Source organism: Saccostrea echinata, unplaced genomic scaffold (genome assembly GCF_033153115.1).
Source record: "Saccostrea echinata isolate AGI-Se365-2 ecotype Australia unplaced genomic scaffold, CSIRO_AGI_Sech_v1 ptg000054l, whole genome shotgun sequence".
Taxonomy (NCBI): Eukaryota; Metazoa; Mollusca; class Bivalvia; order Ostreida; family Ostreidae; genus Saccostrea; species Saccostrea echinata.
In genome coordinates, this window is record NW_026889803.1 from 35,893,445 (window position 1) to 35,910,000 (window position 16,556).

At 33.1% G+C, this 16,556-nt stretch overlaps 2 protein-coding genes and 1 non-coding gene across 3 annotated transcripts; 2 read left to right on the top strand and 1 right to left on the bottom strand.

Moving 5' to 3' along the window:
- The first annotated feature begins 495 nt into the window (after positions 1-495).
- Positions 496-3,930, top strand: LOC133205211 (uncharacterized). The gene is made up of 4 exons (XM_061340972.1): positions 496-1,326; positions 1,818-1,953; positions 2,748-2,880; positions 3,832-3,930. Exons 1-4 carry the CDS (start codon positions 599-601, stop codon positions 3,915-3,917), a joined length of 1,083 nt encoding a protein of 360 aa, XP_061196956.1. The 5' UTR covers positions 496-598; the 3' UTR covers positions 3,918-3,930.
- Positions 3,931-7,165: 3,235 nt separating this feature from the next.
- LOC133204840 (uncharacterized) lies at positions 7,166-11,904 on the top strand. Its single transcript, XM_061340584.1, has 5 exons — positions 7,166-7,184; positions 8,240-8,942; positions 9,419-9,554; positions 10,204-10,339; positions 10,875-11,904. The coding sequence occupies exons 1-5, from the start codon at positions 7,166-7,168 to the stop codon at positions 10,958-10,960; spliced, it is 1,080 nt and encodes a 359-aa protein (XP_061196568.1). The 3' UTR covers positions 10,961-11,904.
- Positions 11,905-15,187: 3,283 nt separating this feature from the next.
- Trnaa-agc (transfer RNA alanine (anticodon AGC)) lies at positions 15,188-15,259 on the bottom strand. Its single transcript has one exon. It is a non-coding gene; the product is annotated as a tRNA-Ala (tRNA).
- Positions 15,260-16,556: the final 1,297 nt, after the last annotated feature.

A 16,556-nucleotide genomic window follows, 5' to 3' on the forward strand; every position in this document is an offset into this window, starting at 1 on the left:
GTACTTAATGCCATGGCTATCTATAGAAAACATTTTTATGTTCGTCAATCTATTAGTAATGTGTGGGAAGAGGTTCTCAACAATACGTGGTTATAAATGTCAACACAGACTTACTAGTACATGTATACATAGAATACTAGTACATTGTGTATTAGTATAGATATCAGGTATCGCTACAGTATGTACGTATGTTTGATGGATCAATTAATAAACAAGTACATTCTGCATTGTTATATGGTTTATAAATCATGTTTCAGACTAGAATCAGTTACTTTATAACAGTAAACTCGAGTCTGGTGACACATTTTAGACAGGCATAGAAAATTGTGCGAATTGAAGAAATTCACCACAAAACACTCATAAAAATTATAAAAATCAGTGTCAAATGTTCAGTTAATACCTTAGAGTCCCTTGTCACCTTACGTGTCCTTCCGTTTTATTATCGATTCATACGTTACAGGTGATGTAAAATTATCCCGATAAAGATGAAGTTGGCGATACGAACTCCATCACAGAGCTGTTGTGCCTCGTTACTAACACATGAATTCAGCAACACTTCTCACGCACCGTTAACAAAACACCGTTTTATCATCGCGACATGAGCCAAATCAAAGAAAATGGAGTCGAGTCTACCTCCAAGAACAATGCTGAAAATCCAAAGGTGCGCTTTAAACAATTGTACAAGAAAGCATTGGACCTGGGCCTCTCTGAAGAAGATTTTAACAAAATTGATGCCATTAAGGAGATACGGAAAGCAATTCAAACAGATGATGTTCTTTCGCGAATATGGAATATTGTTTGGAAATGTTGTCTATTGGTTCTTTCTATTACGTCATTAATCGTTGCAGTTGCAGTTTTTGTTTTTGTCTTCCAATGGCCAATTGAAAATAAAACTTTATTCAAAGTTTGGTTTGCATTAACTGGGGAAGAAGCCGGCTCTGAACGTTCAGAAATATGTGCTGTGAATGCCATTGACTACATGGCCGAGATGTTTAGACCTCCGACGTCATGTGATTTTTGTCGTAATGTGTCGTCTGTCGAAAAATTGGAGCATGTGTCTCCAGACTTATTTGAAAAAGTGTATGCATATAGTTCGGTACCAGTTGTAATCACCGACGGTACCAAAAATTGGACTGCTTCCAAAGTATTTTCGTACAACTTTTTCAAGTCTTTATATTCAAGTGGCAGTCCTGCTTTGCAGAATGTTGAAGAAAATTGTCAATTCTTTCCGTACAAAACGAATTTTTCAACCTTGGAAGAAGTGTTCGAAATGAATGAAGACAGAGCTCTGATGAAGGACGGATCTGCCCCTTGGTATATAGGATGGTAAAATTGTTTTATTAATTACTTTATCCTTTGTTCTGGTCTATTGTAATGTACTACATTATGTAAAGTGAACTAGCATTTGCCATCAGAATTTAAGTGCACGTAGGATTTCAGATTAAAAAAATATAAATTTTAAAATGGGAATCATTACATCTGTCGCGGTTACTTGTGACTCTGCATTTTAAATTAGTTTAAGATGAATTTTTGAGAATTCTTCGTTTAATACGTAATTACTTTTGCAGCAGACATTTTAGAAAACTGGGGAGGAGTGTGTCTCTGATTTATAAGCCATTTCATAAAAAAGATCTTTTTTTTTTGGAAAGATTAGCACCCCCTCCCAAAAAAGATAAATTAGCAAAGCGATATGATGTAAAGAAAATTTGAAACGATAATCCAGGTTTTTCAAACCCATCTTTCTTTACTTCATTTTAAAGAAATGTTTTGCTAGATGCTTTGTTTTGGTTGTAAAGACCTTTGCATGGTGATTTCAGGAGTAACTGTGATCTGTCGGCCGCCAACACTTTGAGAGGACACTACAGCCGGCCATACTTCCTCCCCCAGGTCGCTGAATCCAGCAAGACGGATTGGATATTTATGGGCAGTCCTGGATATGGAGCAGACTTGCATGTAAGTGTAAAACTGAACGTGCATGTAGTACATATATATACTAGTTACTATGGTATAATGTTAATAGCAATTAAGCAATAACAACTCGAAATCTTAGTAAGGCTGGAGACGACAACACTTATTAAAGTCTCTGTGAGTTCAAATTTTTAAACGGTGAATAAGAAATATACCCCCATCCCCGGCCCCTTTCCTTCGAAAAAATCAAATTATCCATTCAAATACATAATATTCTACACAATCATATAAATGCAACAGGTTGAAGTGGTCTAAAATACACTTGCAAAATGATATGCTTCAGTAGGGAGACATCTGGATTCTGTGTTGGGTTCGAAACTTCGATTTTTATCTTTCAAATGAAAACGTGTATGACTAAATTCAGTGAATGTACGTATCAAATTGTCGATTTTTATTGAAACAGAAAACGAGAATAGGTCTGAACATTTTTTTATCAGTAGTCCAGTGTTTGCAGTACTTCCACTATGTATTGGTACACCTGTTGCTTTGCAAAATGTAAACTGCAACATTCTTTTTACTTATTGATTATATAAAAAAAAACATATATGTTTTAAATGCCATCAAATTAACCCAGTAAACCATACAATACCTAACGAATCAATGATATTTTCATAGGTTGTTTGTAGAACTAATTAATGACTATGGAATTAATTACTATTAGTATAGGGGGTCAAAATTGACTTTTGTTTCTTTTCCTTTCCAAAGATTTTAAAGGCATTTTGTTTAATATCTTTAGGAAATGAAATCCTTAATTCTAACAAACTTTTCACACTCTGTAGATAGATGCAGTAGAGCATCCCTCTTGGCAGGCGCAGATAACTGGTACCAAACGCTGGACTCTGGAACCTCCCCCAGAATGTTATTTTCAGTGTCCTAAAAGTATTCAAGTCGTCATTCACCCCGGGGAAATAAGTGAGTATACGTGTGACCATGTCTTTTGATATGATTAAATTTAGAAAGTACATGAAAGAATAGTTTGACTGTATGTAAATGTGTCGTTGTTACATTGTTTAATCAATATGTATGTTCCTTGTCCGTCATCATTTCATACAAATTATTTTACGAATGCGTGGCGCAGTGGTTAGAGCGTCTGGTCTAGAGTTGCGGAGTAAGGAGTTGATCCTTACGTCGCGGGTTCGATTCCACTGCGGGACGTGGAGACCGGTCCTTCGGATGAGACCAAAGTCCCAAGTCGCAGTAGGTGTAGGGCACGAAAAAGATACCCCATTGCTCAATGGCCCTCGGTGCCGAGTATAAGTACAAATTTGCAGCCCTCCACCAGCAAGTGGTGACGTCTCTATATGAGTGGAAAATTCTCGAGAGGGACATTAAACAACAAATAAACAAACAAACGAAGGCCATAGCAAAGCTATTCCGGTATATTGGTCACATAAACTATGACAGTCAGACATTTAATTATTAATGATGTCAAAAAAAAAAAAATAAATAAATAACTGAAAAAAAAGTTTCGCCATTTATCAGAGCTCACCTTGGAGGGAACCCAATGCCGTAAACTAATTACCTTCTCTGGGCCGTAAGGATGTGCTCAAATTATAAGGTTATTCGGAGGAGTCCATAAAATGAAATTATTAATAAAACTTTATCGTGAACATTAAATAATGCCGAAATAGGAAAGCGTTTCTGATTTAATGCATCAGATGGCTTTCTGTGTGTGATTGATCTGCAATTTCTTTTGGTCCACCGATGCAGCTAATTAAAGATCCAGAAACTTATTGCCTTTTCTTTATGAGAGAGAGAGAGAGAGGGAGAGAGAGAGAGAGAGAGTTTATACCACAGAAACTGAACATTGTTGTGAAAATAATTTGAATATATTACTTTACTTTTTTAAAACTTTTTTTTCAGTTGTCTTGGATACAAACCGTTGGTACCATTCAACTCTGAACGTGGGAGATGATATCAGTATCACTATTGGATCGGAATACGATTAAAGGTGTTTGATTTTTTTTTTTTAAATGAATAAAATACATTAACAAATTTTAAATGTGTGAAATTCTCTGAATTGCATCGCATTTTGAGCAATCGATTTTGTGCGAACATGAAATTCGGTGTATTTTGTACATGTAGGTGTACTTTAGTACCAGCAAACATCTTAACAGACGTTTCATCATTTCACAAAGATAGCCCTTGGGTTGCAAAGATGTCACTTCCTGTTTAAGAAATATATCATTACAGTCAATGTTTACAATTTTCCTTTGAAACAATTATTTGTGGGCGTATATGCGTGTCAATTACTCAATGGGGGTTACGTTTTGCGCACCCTCTTCCTCAGTGTAACACAAAGTATCACAGACTATACATAGTCTTGCATGTATGCAGAGTGTAAAAATAGTGATCATAATCTCAAAATAATTTGATATCAATATTTTACGTACTATATATATTGGGCGAAAAAAAAAATTGAAATTTTGCGATCGGATTTTCATCCTTTATATAGTAATCATGCTGATCCTGTCTGAATTTGAAGAAGACTTGCAAAGATAAATCTACAAGCTGATGCTGTTAAATAAATACTAGTACGTGGACAAAATTTAGTGGAAATTGTAAAATAGAAGCCTTTAGGGGGTGAGCATACATTGTATTTGCTATCAATAATTTGACCACAAAGATTAATTATTTAATTCTTGAGTTTAGCTAGAAGGATGTAAAAACAAATGTTAGAATACTGTTGTTCTTTTTGTAATTACTTGAAAAACCTGACAAAGCAAGGACGTTTATAGAATTATCCGTCTGGTTTTTAGCTCTGCTGGCTGGATCAAGAGCTTATGCGATTAGTATGTCCACCGCCTGTCTGAAATCAATTTTACGAAATGTCACTCATAAATTTTAGGCCCTGTATATATTTTTTTCTTTTTGGTGAAAAAATTATGCCAAGGTTTTTATAAACGAAAAGAAGACCGGCAAACAAGTAGAGCCAAATGTCGATTGTGCGATAAATAAGAAAGTGAAAATTAAATCTCAATTCTGACAAAATTTTCTTTGATGTTTCATTAAACATTAACGTATACTTTATGTAAAATCTGCACAAATCGCAACAGTCTTACACAAGATTGAAATTATTCGTTTATGAAAATAGCATACATACAAAAGAGGGCAAAAATGATCAATTTCCTCATACTAAAACATAATTTTCCCATATGTGGGTCTTCGTTCCATTTTTTGAAAGATTATTCTCAAAGTATATACGTAAAAATAGACATTGTTCTGTTAATAAAACCATGCAGCCCTCCACTATACCTTAAAAATACCTTCAGGCGCGTGCCAAGAGAGAGAGAGAGAGAGAGATATTGCAATATCACCCAGCAAATATTTTCGTTTCATTTTTTTTTTTTTTTTTTTGGACACATTATTTCGAATAAGATTTTGCGATAGCATGTCTATACAATCAAATGTGAAATCTATTATCAAATTATTACCAAATCCAAATAAATTATCTATTAGTTTGTAAGTTTTCTATAACATATTGACAATTTTTAAGATATTTGAGAAATTAAATTTCAATCATATCGTTGAATTAATCAAATAGTATATAATTTAAAATACAATAGTTTTTTAAACTAACATTTATTATACTTGTTTCTGAACATTATACTACAAAAAGTGCAGACGATACCAATATATCGGTAAAATATCCAGCCTCAAGTACTCGTATAATAAATTTTTGTGGAAGATAAACTTTGTGTTAAAAACAATATTACTAAGGTTTTTATTTCTAAAGAAAAGCGATACAGCATATTTCCCGCAAGAAAGTGATTGATATATTTGGAAAAACCCTGGAGCTAGCTTCCGGGGGCTTCGCCCCCTGGGCCCCCATCAGGGTTTCAACCTGGACTACTGGGAGCCTCTGAGCGGCCCCAAGTCCCCCTGCCGTTCCCTGCGTACACTTCGGCTCCATTTGGGCTACGCGCCTGACCTTAAAAAAAATTTTATGACACAGCAATCGTATCTTTCCAGAAAAATATTTGAAGTCCATTTAGTCAAGGGTCATATATCACAAACATGTTTTAATTAATTAATAAAGGAATTTGGTGTTATGATGTGACCATTTATTTTTCTCGCGTGATAATTTGTGTAAACGCCGAAGAATTGTGCACGCAAACAAACTGATTGATTATCATCAGAAAAAAAAGTTGTAATATTTAATTTTTTACTTGATCCTTTATTCAATGAAAAAATTCAACCCGGTGTATTACTAAGCAACACACAGCAAGAAAGTATGTAGTTCTGCCACATGATGAGCAAATCGCTTTATGAGAATATAAAGCTATTGCCTTATTTGTAATTGTATCTCGGACAAAGACATTTGAATGTGTAGATATATGTCGATATTTAATTGTTATGAGCAGTATTCACAAACTAAATATGACTTTATACATTTGAAACTATAGGCATTTTGCACGCCTTGTTCGCCCATCTCCTTTCAGTGAAATTCTTTCAAAACGCTACTCTTCCTACAGTTCTGGTCCGATTTCAATAGAAAATACACAAGTAGACTAAACTAAGATAATTATTTCTGTGCATCAGTTTTTGATTAAAAAAATACTGTGTAGGAGTGATGAAACATTATGCGGCAATAGGGGAGCAACACAAGTTTTCGATGATCGGGGTTGCAATGGTTACTAGATTTCTGTGGAATTCTTTCGATTTGCTACTCCTCCACATTAATTTTCGATGACTGAGGTTGCACTTGTTTCCTTAAAATAAGTTTTCTGTGAAATTCTTTTAAACTTCATGCACTAGTCCTCCTACAGTTCTGGTCTGATTTCAGTGGGTACACAATGATCAGTTTTAATTTCGATAAAGGTTTCTCAAATTTTTTTAATGAATTTATATAATAAAATAATATAAAATAACATATTATTGTGATAACTTTAAATATACATGCAAATAGAGGAAAGTTCAAGAATCGGTACCGTTGTATACATTTGTTTTATGTACATGTATTAATGCTGGCAGACAAGCGCTTCTTTTAGTGTTTTTATTTAATAATGATAAAAATGATGCGCGGATCTAGAGTTTTTTTTCCTTCTCAGGAAATTTCTGAGTTGGATTTTTTGACTGAGATGGACCCCCCCCCTTCCCGGGAAAAAAATCCTGGATACGCATCTGTCTCTGCTAAAGCTCAATTCTTTATATAGCTGCAGATCTATAGCTCGCTGGTCTGAAAAAATTGTGATCCATGGACGATCGGTCTGTCAGTAGGCCTATATTTTTTTCGGTTTCGGAGAGCTACAGTTCTGCAGCTATTCTTTATCATGTTTATATTTAGAAAAAAAGAAGAATATGTTTAAAAAAGAATCAAAATTATATTCTTCCTATAGTTATTGGTTGATTTAAAATATAAAACTAAAAACAAGAGGGAAAAAACAATAATGATAAAAAAACAAAAAAACAAAAAAAAAAAAAACAGTAGGCCTATTAAAGGGGTCCATGAAAGCACCATTCCCTTTATTTTTATTCTCAACTATGTACGAGTTACTAAATTACTTCGACCTTCGTTATCTCCCTCAGGTGGCAGAAGATAGTTTTTTTTAATGCCAAACGTGTGCCGAGGGGGTACACATATACATGCGATCCATAAAAACATGTACATGGGGACAGTTTTCCAGGGGCTAATTAATTACACTTCATATGCCCATGGCTCACAAATTATGTCAACAAATTACATGTAATCTGCGTATTAGAGTGCACATGTACCAAAAATGCACCTGGGGACTCCCCAAATTTTGGCTTGTTTTTCCAAGATTTGGGCCTCATTCACACCCATACAACCCACCCCCAGGCCCGAGCGAGCAGGATAAAACACCCAGTAGTCTGTAAATCAATGCAAGCCCTAATAAAAATTCACCAATTGATATGGGGTCATTCACCTTCCCTCTGAGATACACACCTTCTTCTAAGGCCTACTGCTTTTCAGCTGAATTTCCTCTGCAACTGACCACATGTCTTAGTTTCGCATTTACAACTCTGTATATGATAAGCGTCATAGTGACACCTACATGTTGCACATCATTTTTTTCAGCAAGCACTCTGCTACACTGCAAATGTGTCCCATAATTATTCTAATCATTTTTCTACATAAAATATCACATCAAACAGGGGATATCTCAATTTTTTAAGAAATTTGACCGGGTCTTTAGTACGAAACTATCCCCTGCCACCTCAGCGGCTGTCAACTGACTCATCATAAACAAAACTTTTATAGAAGAAGAGAAATATATAATGAAGAGAGAGGACAGATGGGCCAGTTGAGACAAAAATATGTGTTCACAGAAGAGGAAAGATTCAAAGGAGGACGATTCCCTCCGGAAACGGGTTAATTTACACTTCCAATATTTGTATGATAGTGCTATGAAAGAGGGGTTCAGTCCTTCCGATTTGGCCAAAATTGATGCTGTTGTGGAACTGAGGGAAGACATTGACTGTTTTGAAATCCCAAACTGTGTTTGGAAATCTTTTATAGCTTTATTTGTTTCATTCATAGCTATTGTGATTGTATATTTATCAGAATGGCCAATTAAAAATAATACCATTTTCAAACTATGGCTGGAAGCCAAAGGGGAGGATCCCAAAACTGAACGGTGTGCTGTAGAGAAGTTTGAATTTTTTCAGGATATGGTTCGACCTCCACCACCATGTTGTAGATTTTGTCAAAATGTGAAATCCATTGAAAAAGTAGAAAATATTACTCCAGAAAAGTTTGAAAAACTATATGCTTACACTGGTAGACCAGTGGTGATAAAAGATGGAACTAAAAATTGGACTGCCTCAGAATACTTTTCATTCCAGTTCATGAAATCCATTTACACCAAAAATAGTGCTGCATTAAAAAATGTAGAGAAGTATTGCCAATTTTTCACGTACAAATCCAATTTTAAAACGTTTGAGGAGGTATTTGAAATGAGTGATGAAAGAGCATTCATGAAGGATAAGTCATCACCTTGGTATATAGGATGGTAATTAATTTCAGTTGAATATTATTTTATTTTTAATCGTATAGTTTCATTTCAAAGTAATTGAAGAATTATTGAATTTATGAAAAATTATAAGCAGACTACAGGGGCTTTAAGTCAGGACAATGCATAACTATTCTGTGTATAATAACTATTTTACTTTCATTTAGCAGTTTTTTATATTAATATAATATTTTTATGTACATTACTTTTATAATGATCATAGAAATACAATATTTTATAAACTAAAATCAGTGGTGTTTGCCTAGGTTTGAATTTTAGTTGACAGATACCTATAAAATCTTTTCAGAGCACATTGAATATGCATATCCTTAATTTGAGCCCTTGTAAACTGCACTGCATTAAATGTAAATAATTAAGTAAATGCTTGGGTTCACAGCTTCACATACCATAGAAAAATCTGCTATTACTAAAACATTTGCTTAAAGTTTCACTTTCTCACTCAATATTTGCTACAGGAGTAACTGTGACCTATCAGCTGCGAATGTTCTCAGACAACACTATAGCCGTCCATACTTTTTGCCAAAGCAAGCAGAATCCAGCAAAACAGACTGGATATTCATGGGAAGTCCCGGATATGGTGCCTCAATGCACGTATGTCTGTCAAAACAAACAAATTCTCTGAAATTCATGCCTCCTTTTCAAGTCAGTTTGTAATGTTTTAAGACACTGTGCAAGATATCCTAAAGACAAGCAGTCCATCATCCCAATCATTTTTCAGAAACCATGTGGCAAAATTTGCCTTTGTGACCTTAACTTTTGACCTTGAATTTTTTTTTTACTGTACATGCTTTGATTTAGTAACAAATTTGTTCTTTAAAAAAACATCCAAATTTACAAGTGTTAAAAATCATTTTGACCTTGAAAATCAATGTTTGAAAAATGTTAATTGTTAAAAAAAAATCCTGCTAAAGTTTTCATTCTGCTTTTCTCATCATGAAGGTGACTTGTCCATGTTTTTCACTTTCCATGTCTCAGCATTAGTAAGTTGCAGTTGAGAGTTTGACATGGATTTGATAACTAATTTAAAAAGCTTTATGCTAAAAGCAAGACCATTGACTGGGAAATAAGGATCACACCTTTTATGGATGACAAAGTTTTGCAGTGTACAGGAGATTTCTATTTGAATTAACAGGCTTGCTTTTCACCAAAATAAGAAAATTAATATAAAGAAAATATGTAAATAGGTTGAATTATACATTTATGACATACAATTTTTATATGCTCATTTTATCCTCTCTAGATTGATTATGTGAACAACCCATCTTGGCAAGCCCAGATCACTGGAACTAAACGTTGGTCATTGGAACCTCCGCCAGAATGTTACTTTATCTGCAAAAAATCTTTTTTTGAAGTCACTGTGCAGCCAGGGGAAATAAGTGAGTAAGATATACTCAGTGATATGTTTGGCAGATTTTGCCTTAAGTTCTTCTTCACTCTTTTGCCTTTCCTGTTTTTTTTTAATCAATGTAAATTTAACAAAAGTTGCATGACTTGAAAAAAAAAGAGAAAAAAATAGATATATAGTTGAACTTCTGTATCTCGAACACTTTGAATACCATGGATATATGTCAAAGTAAGTTCGAAGTCCCAACTTATTCTATGAATTTTAACCGAGATATTTTGAATCCTCATATATCTCAAAAGTTTTTTCTCGGTCCTATCAAGTTCAAGATAATGAGGTTTGACTGTATAAATATGGAAAAAATATTATCCATTGTAAAATTCAGAACTTGGTTCACTATCTAATAAGTATTTGAAAGAGTACATTAGGTCATAAATTTCTATTTATGAGTACACAGCATCTTTTGGTGATAATAAATAGTCCCACCCTTAGATATTCATTCCGTCTTCATACAATATGGATAATAATTTTTTACAGCATTAATTTTGTATATTATTTTATGATTTCAGTTGTTTTAGACACAAATCTGTGGTTCCATGCTACACTGAATGTTGGAGACAACATAAGCATTGCCATTGGATCAGAGTTTGATTGACATTCTAAACAAATGCCTCATAATATAATAAATTATATTCTGTATGTGGAATAATTGTATTTACCATAAGTCATATACTGTAATACTGGTATAATAAGCATATTGATACATTTTTTATGCTCCATAAAATGGTCAGGGCATACAGAGTTATCCTTTCTGATAGTCTTTCCATCATTTTTGAATAACTTTTAGCCAGGCTTGGGCTGATTTTTGGTATCCATGTATCTCCATATATTATACTTTCATGTAAATTAGTTGAATCTGATTCGTCGAGAAACATTTGTTAAAAAACACTATTACCCGCTGAATGATGAAGCCACGCCCTCCAGCGTAGCAACAGTCAACATTGCTTGATGACGGGTGATATTGAAAAAAATAATGACTGCTCAGATTTTATGCACGCAAGTTTCACCGTTATATGTTTTTGTATAAAACGTTCAGTATAATATAATAAATATTGCATGTAGTTGAGTGTAGTGGTGTTCCAATCATCGATTATAATTGAAAATTAGTCGATTGCTGGCATAATCCAAGCACTCGATTACAAATTTTTTATTCCAGTTAATTGGGTTATTTTTTTTATTTTACAAGCATAATAGTTTTTGAGCCAAACATTACAGCCGCGACTTATCTATTAACTTATTTGTGTATCTTAATGGCACAGACAAACAGACAATGGTATTCAAACCCGGGTAACAATGCTCATTCCCCGATATGGACGTACTTTGGATTCTACAAAATGAACGAAGAACCAGTGGACTACCACAAAAAGTTGTTATTCAACCATTCTTACCATTTAATAAACTAAATTGACAGACTTTGTAAATGTACGGTTATAATTGATAATTAGTTAGTTACAGTAGCCCAATCATCAATTATGAAATTCTTACCGATTCCCATCACTAGTTGAGTGTAACAATGAAAATTTTCATCCCTCGAAAACCATTGTCAACCTTGGCTGTGCCTCGGTTGACAATGGTTTTTTTGGGGTGAAAATTTTCAATGTTACACTCGACTACATGCAATATTTATATAATATTGATGAGTGATAACTTACAGGTCCCTTTAAAGTTTCAGTATCGATTTACCTTTTTTTTTTCAAAAGTTATTTCCCTTAAACTATAAAATTTCTCATTATTCACAGTGATTCTTATGGACAATTAGGTGATTTTTGATACATATGTGCCTCTTTATGTTGATGCTAACAAATCAAGATTAAGTTACAATTCAATTGACCAATTTTGCGGAATGTTATTTTCCTATGACTTTGAAAATTTCCTTTTATTTTCTGTTTTCCTGTTCTTTTTTGTTTGTTTGTTTGTTTGTTTTTTTTTGTATAAATATTTTTTTTTTTTTTGCTGTGCTTGTAGATAATGAAGTGATTTTTGGAATTTCTTTTATTTTGATGACTTACAGGTTAAGTTAAACGTTGATTTACCCATGCATGCTCAAAAAAGTTGTTGCTCTTAGACTCTTCACTTTTGGCCCGACATTCTTTGCTGTGATTGTAAATATATATAATTAGGGAATTTTCGGTAGTTTACCATCTTTTTTTTTATATTGATGACTTAAGAATCAAGTTTCAGTTTTTGACTTTTTTACATGAAAGTTATTTTAATACCCAGCTTCTAACTTTTTTCCTGGAAGCTATAATTCACATTGATTATTATTTTCAATTTTACTGTTTTTTTTTTAATATTTTTTGCCCTGCTCGTAGATGATGAGCTGATTTTTGGTATGTTATTTATTTTGATGACTTACAGGTCAATTAAGTTTCAGTTTCATGTTTATTGACATTTTACATGAACATTATTACCCCAGACTTAAAAAATACTTATTATTCACTGTTTTCTTGAAATTTATTTGCTGTGCTGGTAGGTAAGCAACTGATTTTTAGTGTACCACATACAATATATTGATGACTTACAGATCAAGTTTGTGTTTCTTGTTGATGGACCCATTCTCACCAGAGTTCAAAAATTACAATTTAAAATTTCTAATTATTCACAGATTTCCTGCCTTTTCTCTTTTGATATTGTACCTGTAGATCACAAGTCAACAAATGATATGAGAAAACAAAAACAGCAATATGATATACTGTTTTTGTTTCATTTCAACCCATTATTTTTCCACATCTTACTTTCAAATATTATAACTTAAATGACAGAGGTATAACATTCGTGTCATGCTACTTAAAAATCTACCGGTAGGTTGAATAGTACTTTTGAAATCCACTTCCCTATATTTCTACAAACATTGAAAGTATAGGCAGATGAACTACTTTCTATACATAAAATGTTGTGAATGAATACTGGTTCCCTCAATACATTACATTTTTTGTACATGTGCATGTGATCAGAGACCTATATTTGAAGTTCCAAGTTATTGATGTAATGTTTACATATGTTAATTTATAAGTGTTGAAAAGTTTTTCGAGTGTATTTTTATTTTTTTAAAATAAATGAGAGGATATCTCTGAAAATGTTTTTGTTTACCTATTTTAAACATCAATTTGCTAAAAACAGTGTGGCCAGACTGTAATGGATTGCAAACTTAACTAGAAATAACATATCATTAGGGCTGCGCAATAATTCCGATATTCCAGTATATTGCGATTCGTTAACAAAAAATATCATATTGCGATACATTTTTCCAGTACCGATATATCGGAAAAATGATTGGGCTTTAGATTTATGAAGTAAAATATGAAATTTAAGATGTCAGAAACGTTTTCAATCGTGCCAAACAGTATCAAATGGTAAAGGTTTCTGTTGTATGGATGCATTTCGTTGCCAAACTGTAGTGAAATCAACTTGATTTTTTTGTTACAACATATTTATAAAAGTTTTATACACTTTGCTTAAAAATGGAGGTTGGTAAAATAAGAAAAGAGCATTTAACTGTAATTAAAAATATTGCAATACAGTTCCAAATAACACAATATGAAATTTTCAACCGATACCCTGTCCTACATATCATCCATGAAATATCATAGGCATTAAAAGCAAATTGAAAGTGTGTGTGCAAGGGGGGGTGTTAACCAACCAAAAAAAAAAATGTTTGTGAGGGCTAAGCCCCAATTTCCAATGCCTATATTATGCCCCCCCCCCCCCCCCCCCCCCCCCCCCCCCCGGTTCCAATGCCTAAGAATATTGTATCAATGGACACCGGAATGAATTTATTTTATATAGTGAAACATAAATAAAAGGATGTAATGTTCAAAAAATCACCCACCACATTTAATTACTTAATTATTTAAAGGTCAATGTTACTTCTGAAGGAGTTTTCCTATAACATCAAATTATTTAACTAAGAAATAGGAGGATCTTTGTAATAGGTAATAGGTCACCATAAACAAAGAAATTTAACGGGTGTATTGGACCTATTTAAAGTTAAAAATTCAAGATCAATGCCAGATGGGTGTTTAAAATATGTAATATGTTACTGTGTCTTTCTAATAATATTACTGTGTCTTTCTTATATTAATGAAGTTAAATGTCAAGAACTTAATCATTAAAGTCTTGAGATACTGATTACATGACTAATTTAATACATGTAATATCCACTTGATGCAAGATCAAGGCCAATATTTTCTAGTATTCCCAAAGTGGACTTGTATCTTTTCAAATATTTACTGAAAAAGAATAAGTAAAACCAATGATAATCAAGAAAGGTCACTTAATATATTTTTACAAGTCAAGAACAAAGCTACCGTCAATACATATTGTAAATGCATTCAATCTACTTTCTTCAAGTGAGAGTATAATGGTCAACCCTGATGATTTTTATTGAAAATACCTCATTATGATTTTATAATGTTTGCATATTTTGTCAGATTATACAGAACAACTGCATGTAAATGCAGCCATTAACCAAATGGATAAACAGTCATTGTTAATCCATAGATCAGATTTGCTTTGCATTTATGCTAAAAATGTTGAATTTGTAACTTGAAGAATTAGTGCAATAAACCAAAGCAGCTTGGATTCAAACCAGAATCCTCTGGACTCTAGGCAGTTTCTCTAACAACTGAGTTATATAGCCACCAAGTGATAAAAGCTGTCTGGTCACTACATTCCTCTCTGAGGTTCCTTAAATGTCTTTTGCCCTTGGCAGAACTTTCACCTGAAAGTCCAGGGGTGGTCAAGGGCACCAAATGCACTACAAATGTAACAGGTCAAGGACACCAAATGAACCATCATCGTAACGGGAAGGGAGAAAATGGTTTGGGCAAACCATGGTTTGAACATGGGCCCCCTGAATGCTAGTCAGGTGCTCTACCAACTGAGTTATCTGGCCAACAGCAATAAAACCTGCCTGGCAGCCACATTTCTCACTCCTTAAGGTCAAGATCTAGTAAATGAAAGGATCGAGCCTACAGATTTTTCAAATTTGAGAAATGAATTCCTTTAAAGATGCTTTTTAAGTATAGCTTGGTCAAATAAGGTGTATCGGGGCATATTTTGTAGGTAAACAAGATGAAAAATCATATTTTAAGGTTTTGCCAAAGGTCAACGTGTCCAAAAATTTATTTTTACAACAGCTCCAAAACTATGTGGTTTATAAAGTTCAAACTTTTACAGTTTATAAATATATCATTGATTAACAGATAGAAAGTATCACTTGATAACAAATACTTTAAGAAAGTATTTATCGAGAAAAATTCTTTTGAAAAAATGCATATATTTTTTTTTAAAATACACCTAATTAGTTCCGTACTTTTAGTGGAAGCCATCATTGCAGAAACAATATATGTTTATCAATGAAAGGCAAGTTGGACTTCGATAGCCTCTGGAAAGTTGTTTTCCCTTTTTATCCAAATGTTAAGATTTGAAACCGAAAGTACATTGCAAATGGCGGATTTTACAGGGGTCTTGTCTTTATACATGTCATGCTTTCAATAACAGCCTTTCAGGGACCATTCAAGTCCAACTTGCCCTTCATTGATAAACATATATTATTTCTTCAATGATGGTTTTCACTAAAAGTACAGAATTAAGCAGGTGCATTTTTTTTAATTATGCAAATTTTTTGAAATTGTTTTTTCTCAAAAAATATATATTTTTTAAATATTTGTTTTTAAGTGATACTTTCTATCTCTTAATCAATGATATATTTATAAACTGTAAAAGTTTTAACTTATACCTCACATAGTTTTGGAGCTGTTGTAAAAATAAATTTTTGGGCATGTTGACCTTTGGTAAAACCTTAAACTGTCTTTTTTGATGAAAAATTAATAAAATCAGTCATGAATATGGGAGTTTTTTCCTTATCAGATAAAGGAAATGTATCCAGATTGCCTACAGTCTCTCAGAAAACAGTAATTTGTTTGTTCTTATCCTCTTCTTTAAATTAATATTAAATTGAATATAGGTTTCGGGATTAATTTTCAAGTGATTTCAAATTAAATTCCATGAAAAATCTTTTTTTTCTACATAATTCTATTAGAGCCATAAAGTACGGGAAAAAAAAAGTTTAAATTGATTATGACGTCATAATGGATCTAGCACCAAAAAGACAGTCTAAAGTCATTTACTAGATCTTGACCTTAAATCTCTTTCTCCACAAAGACACACAACTCAGATTATTTTTGCCC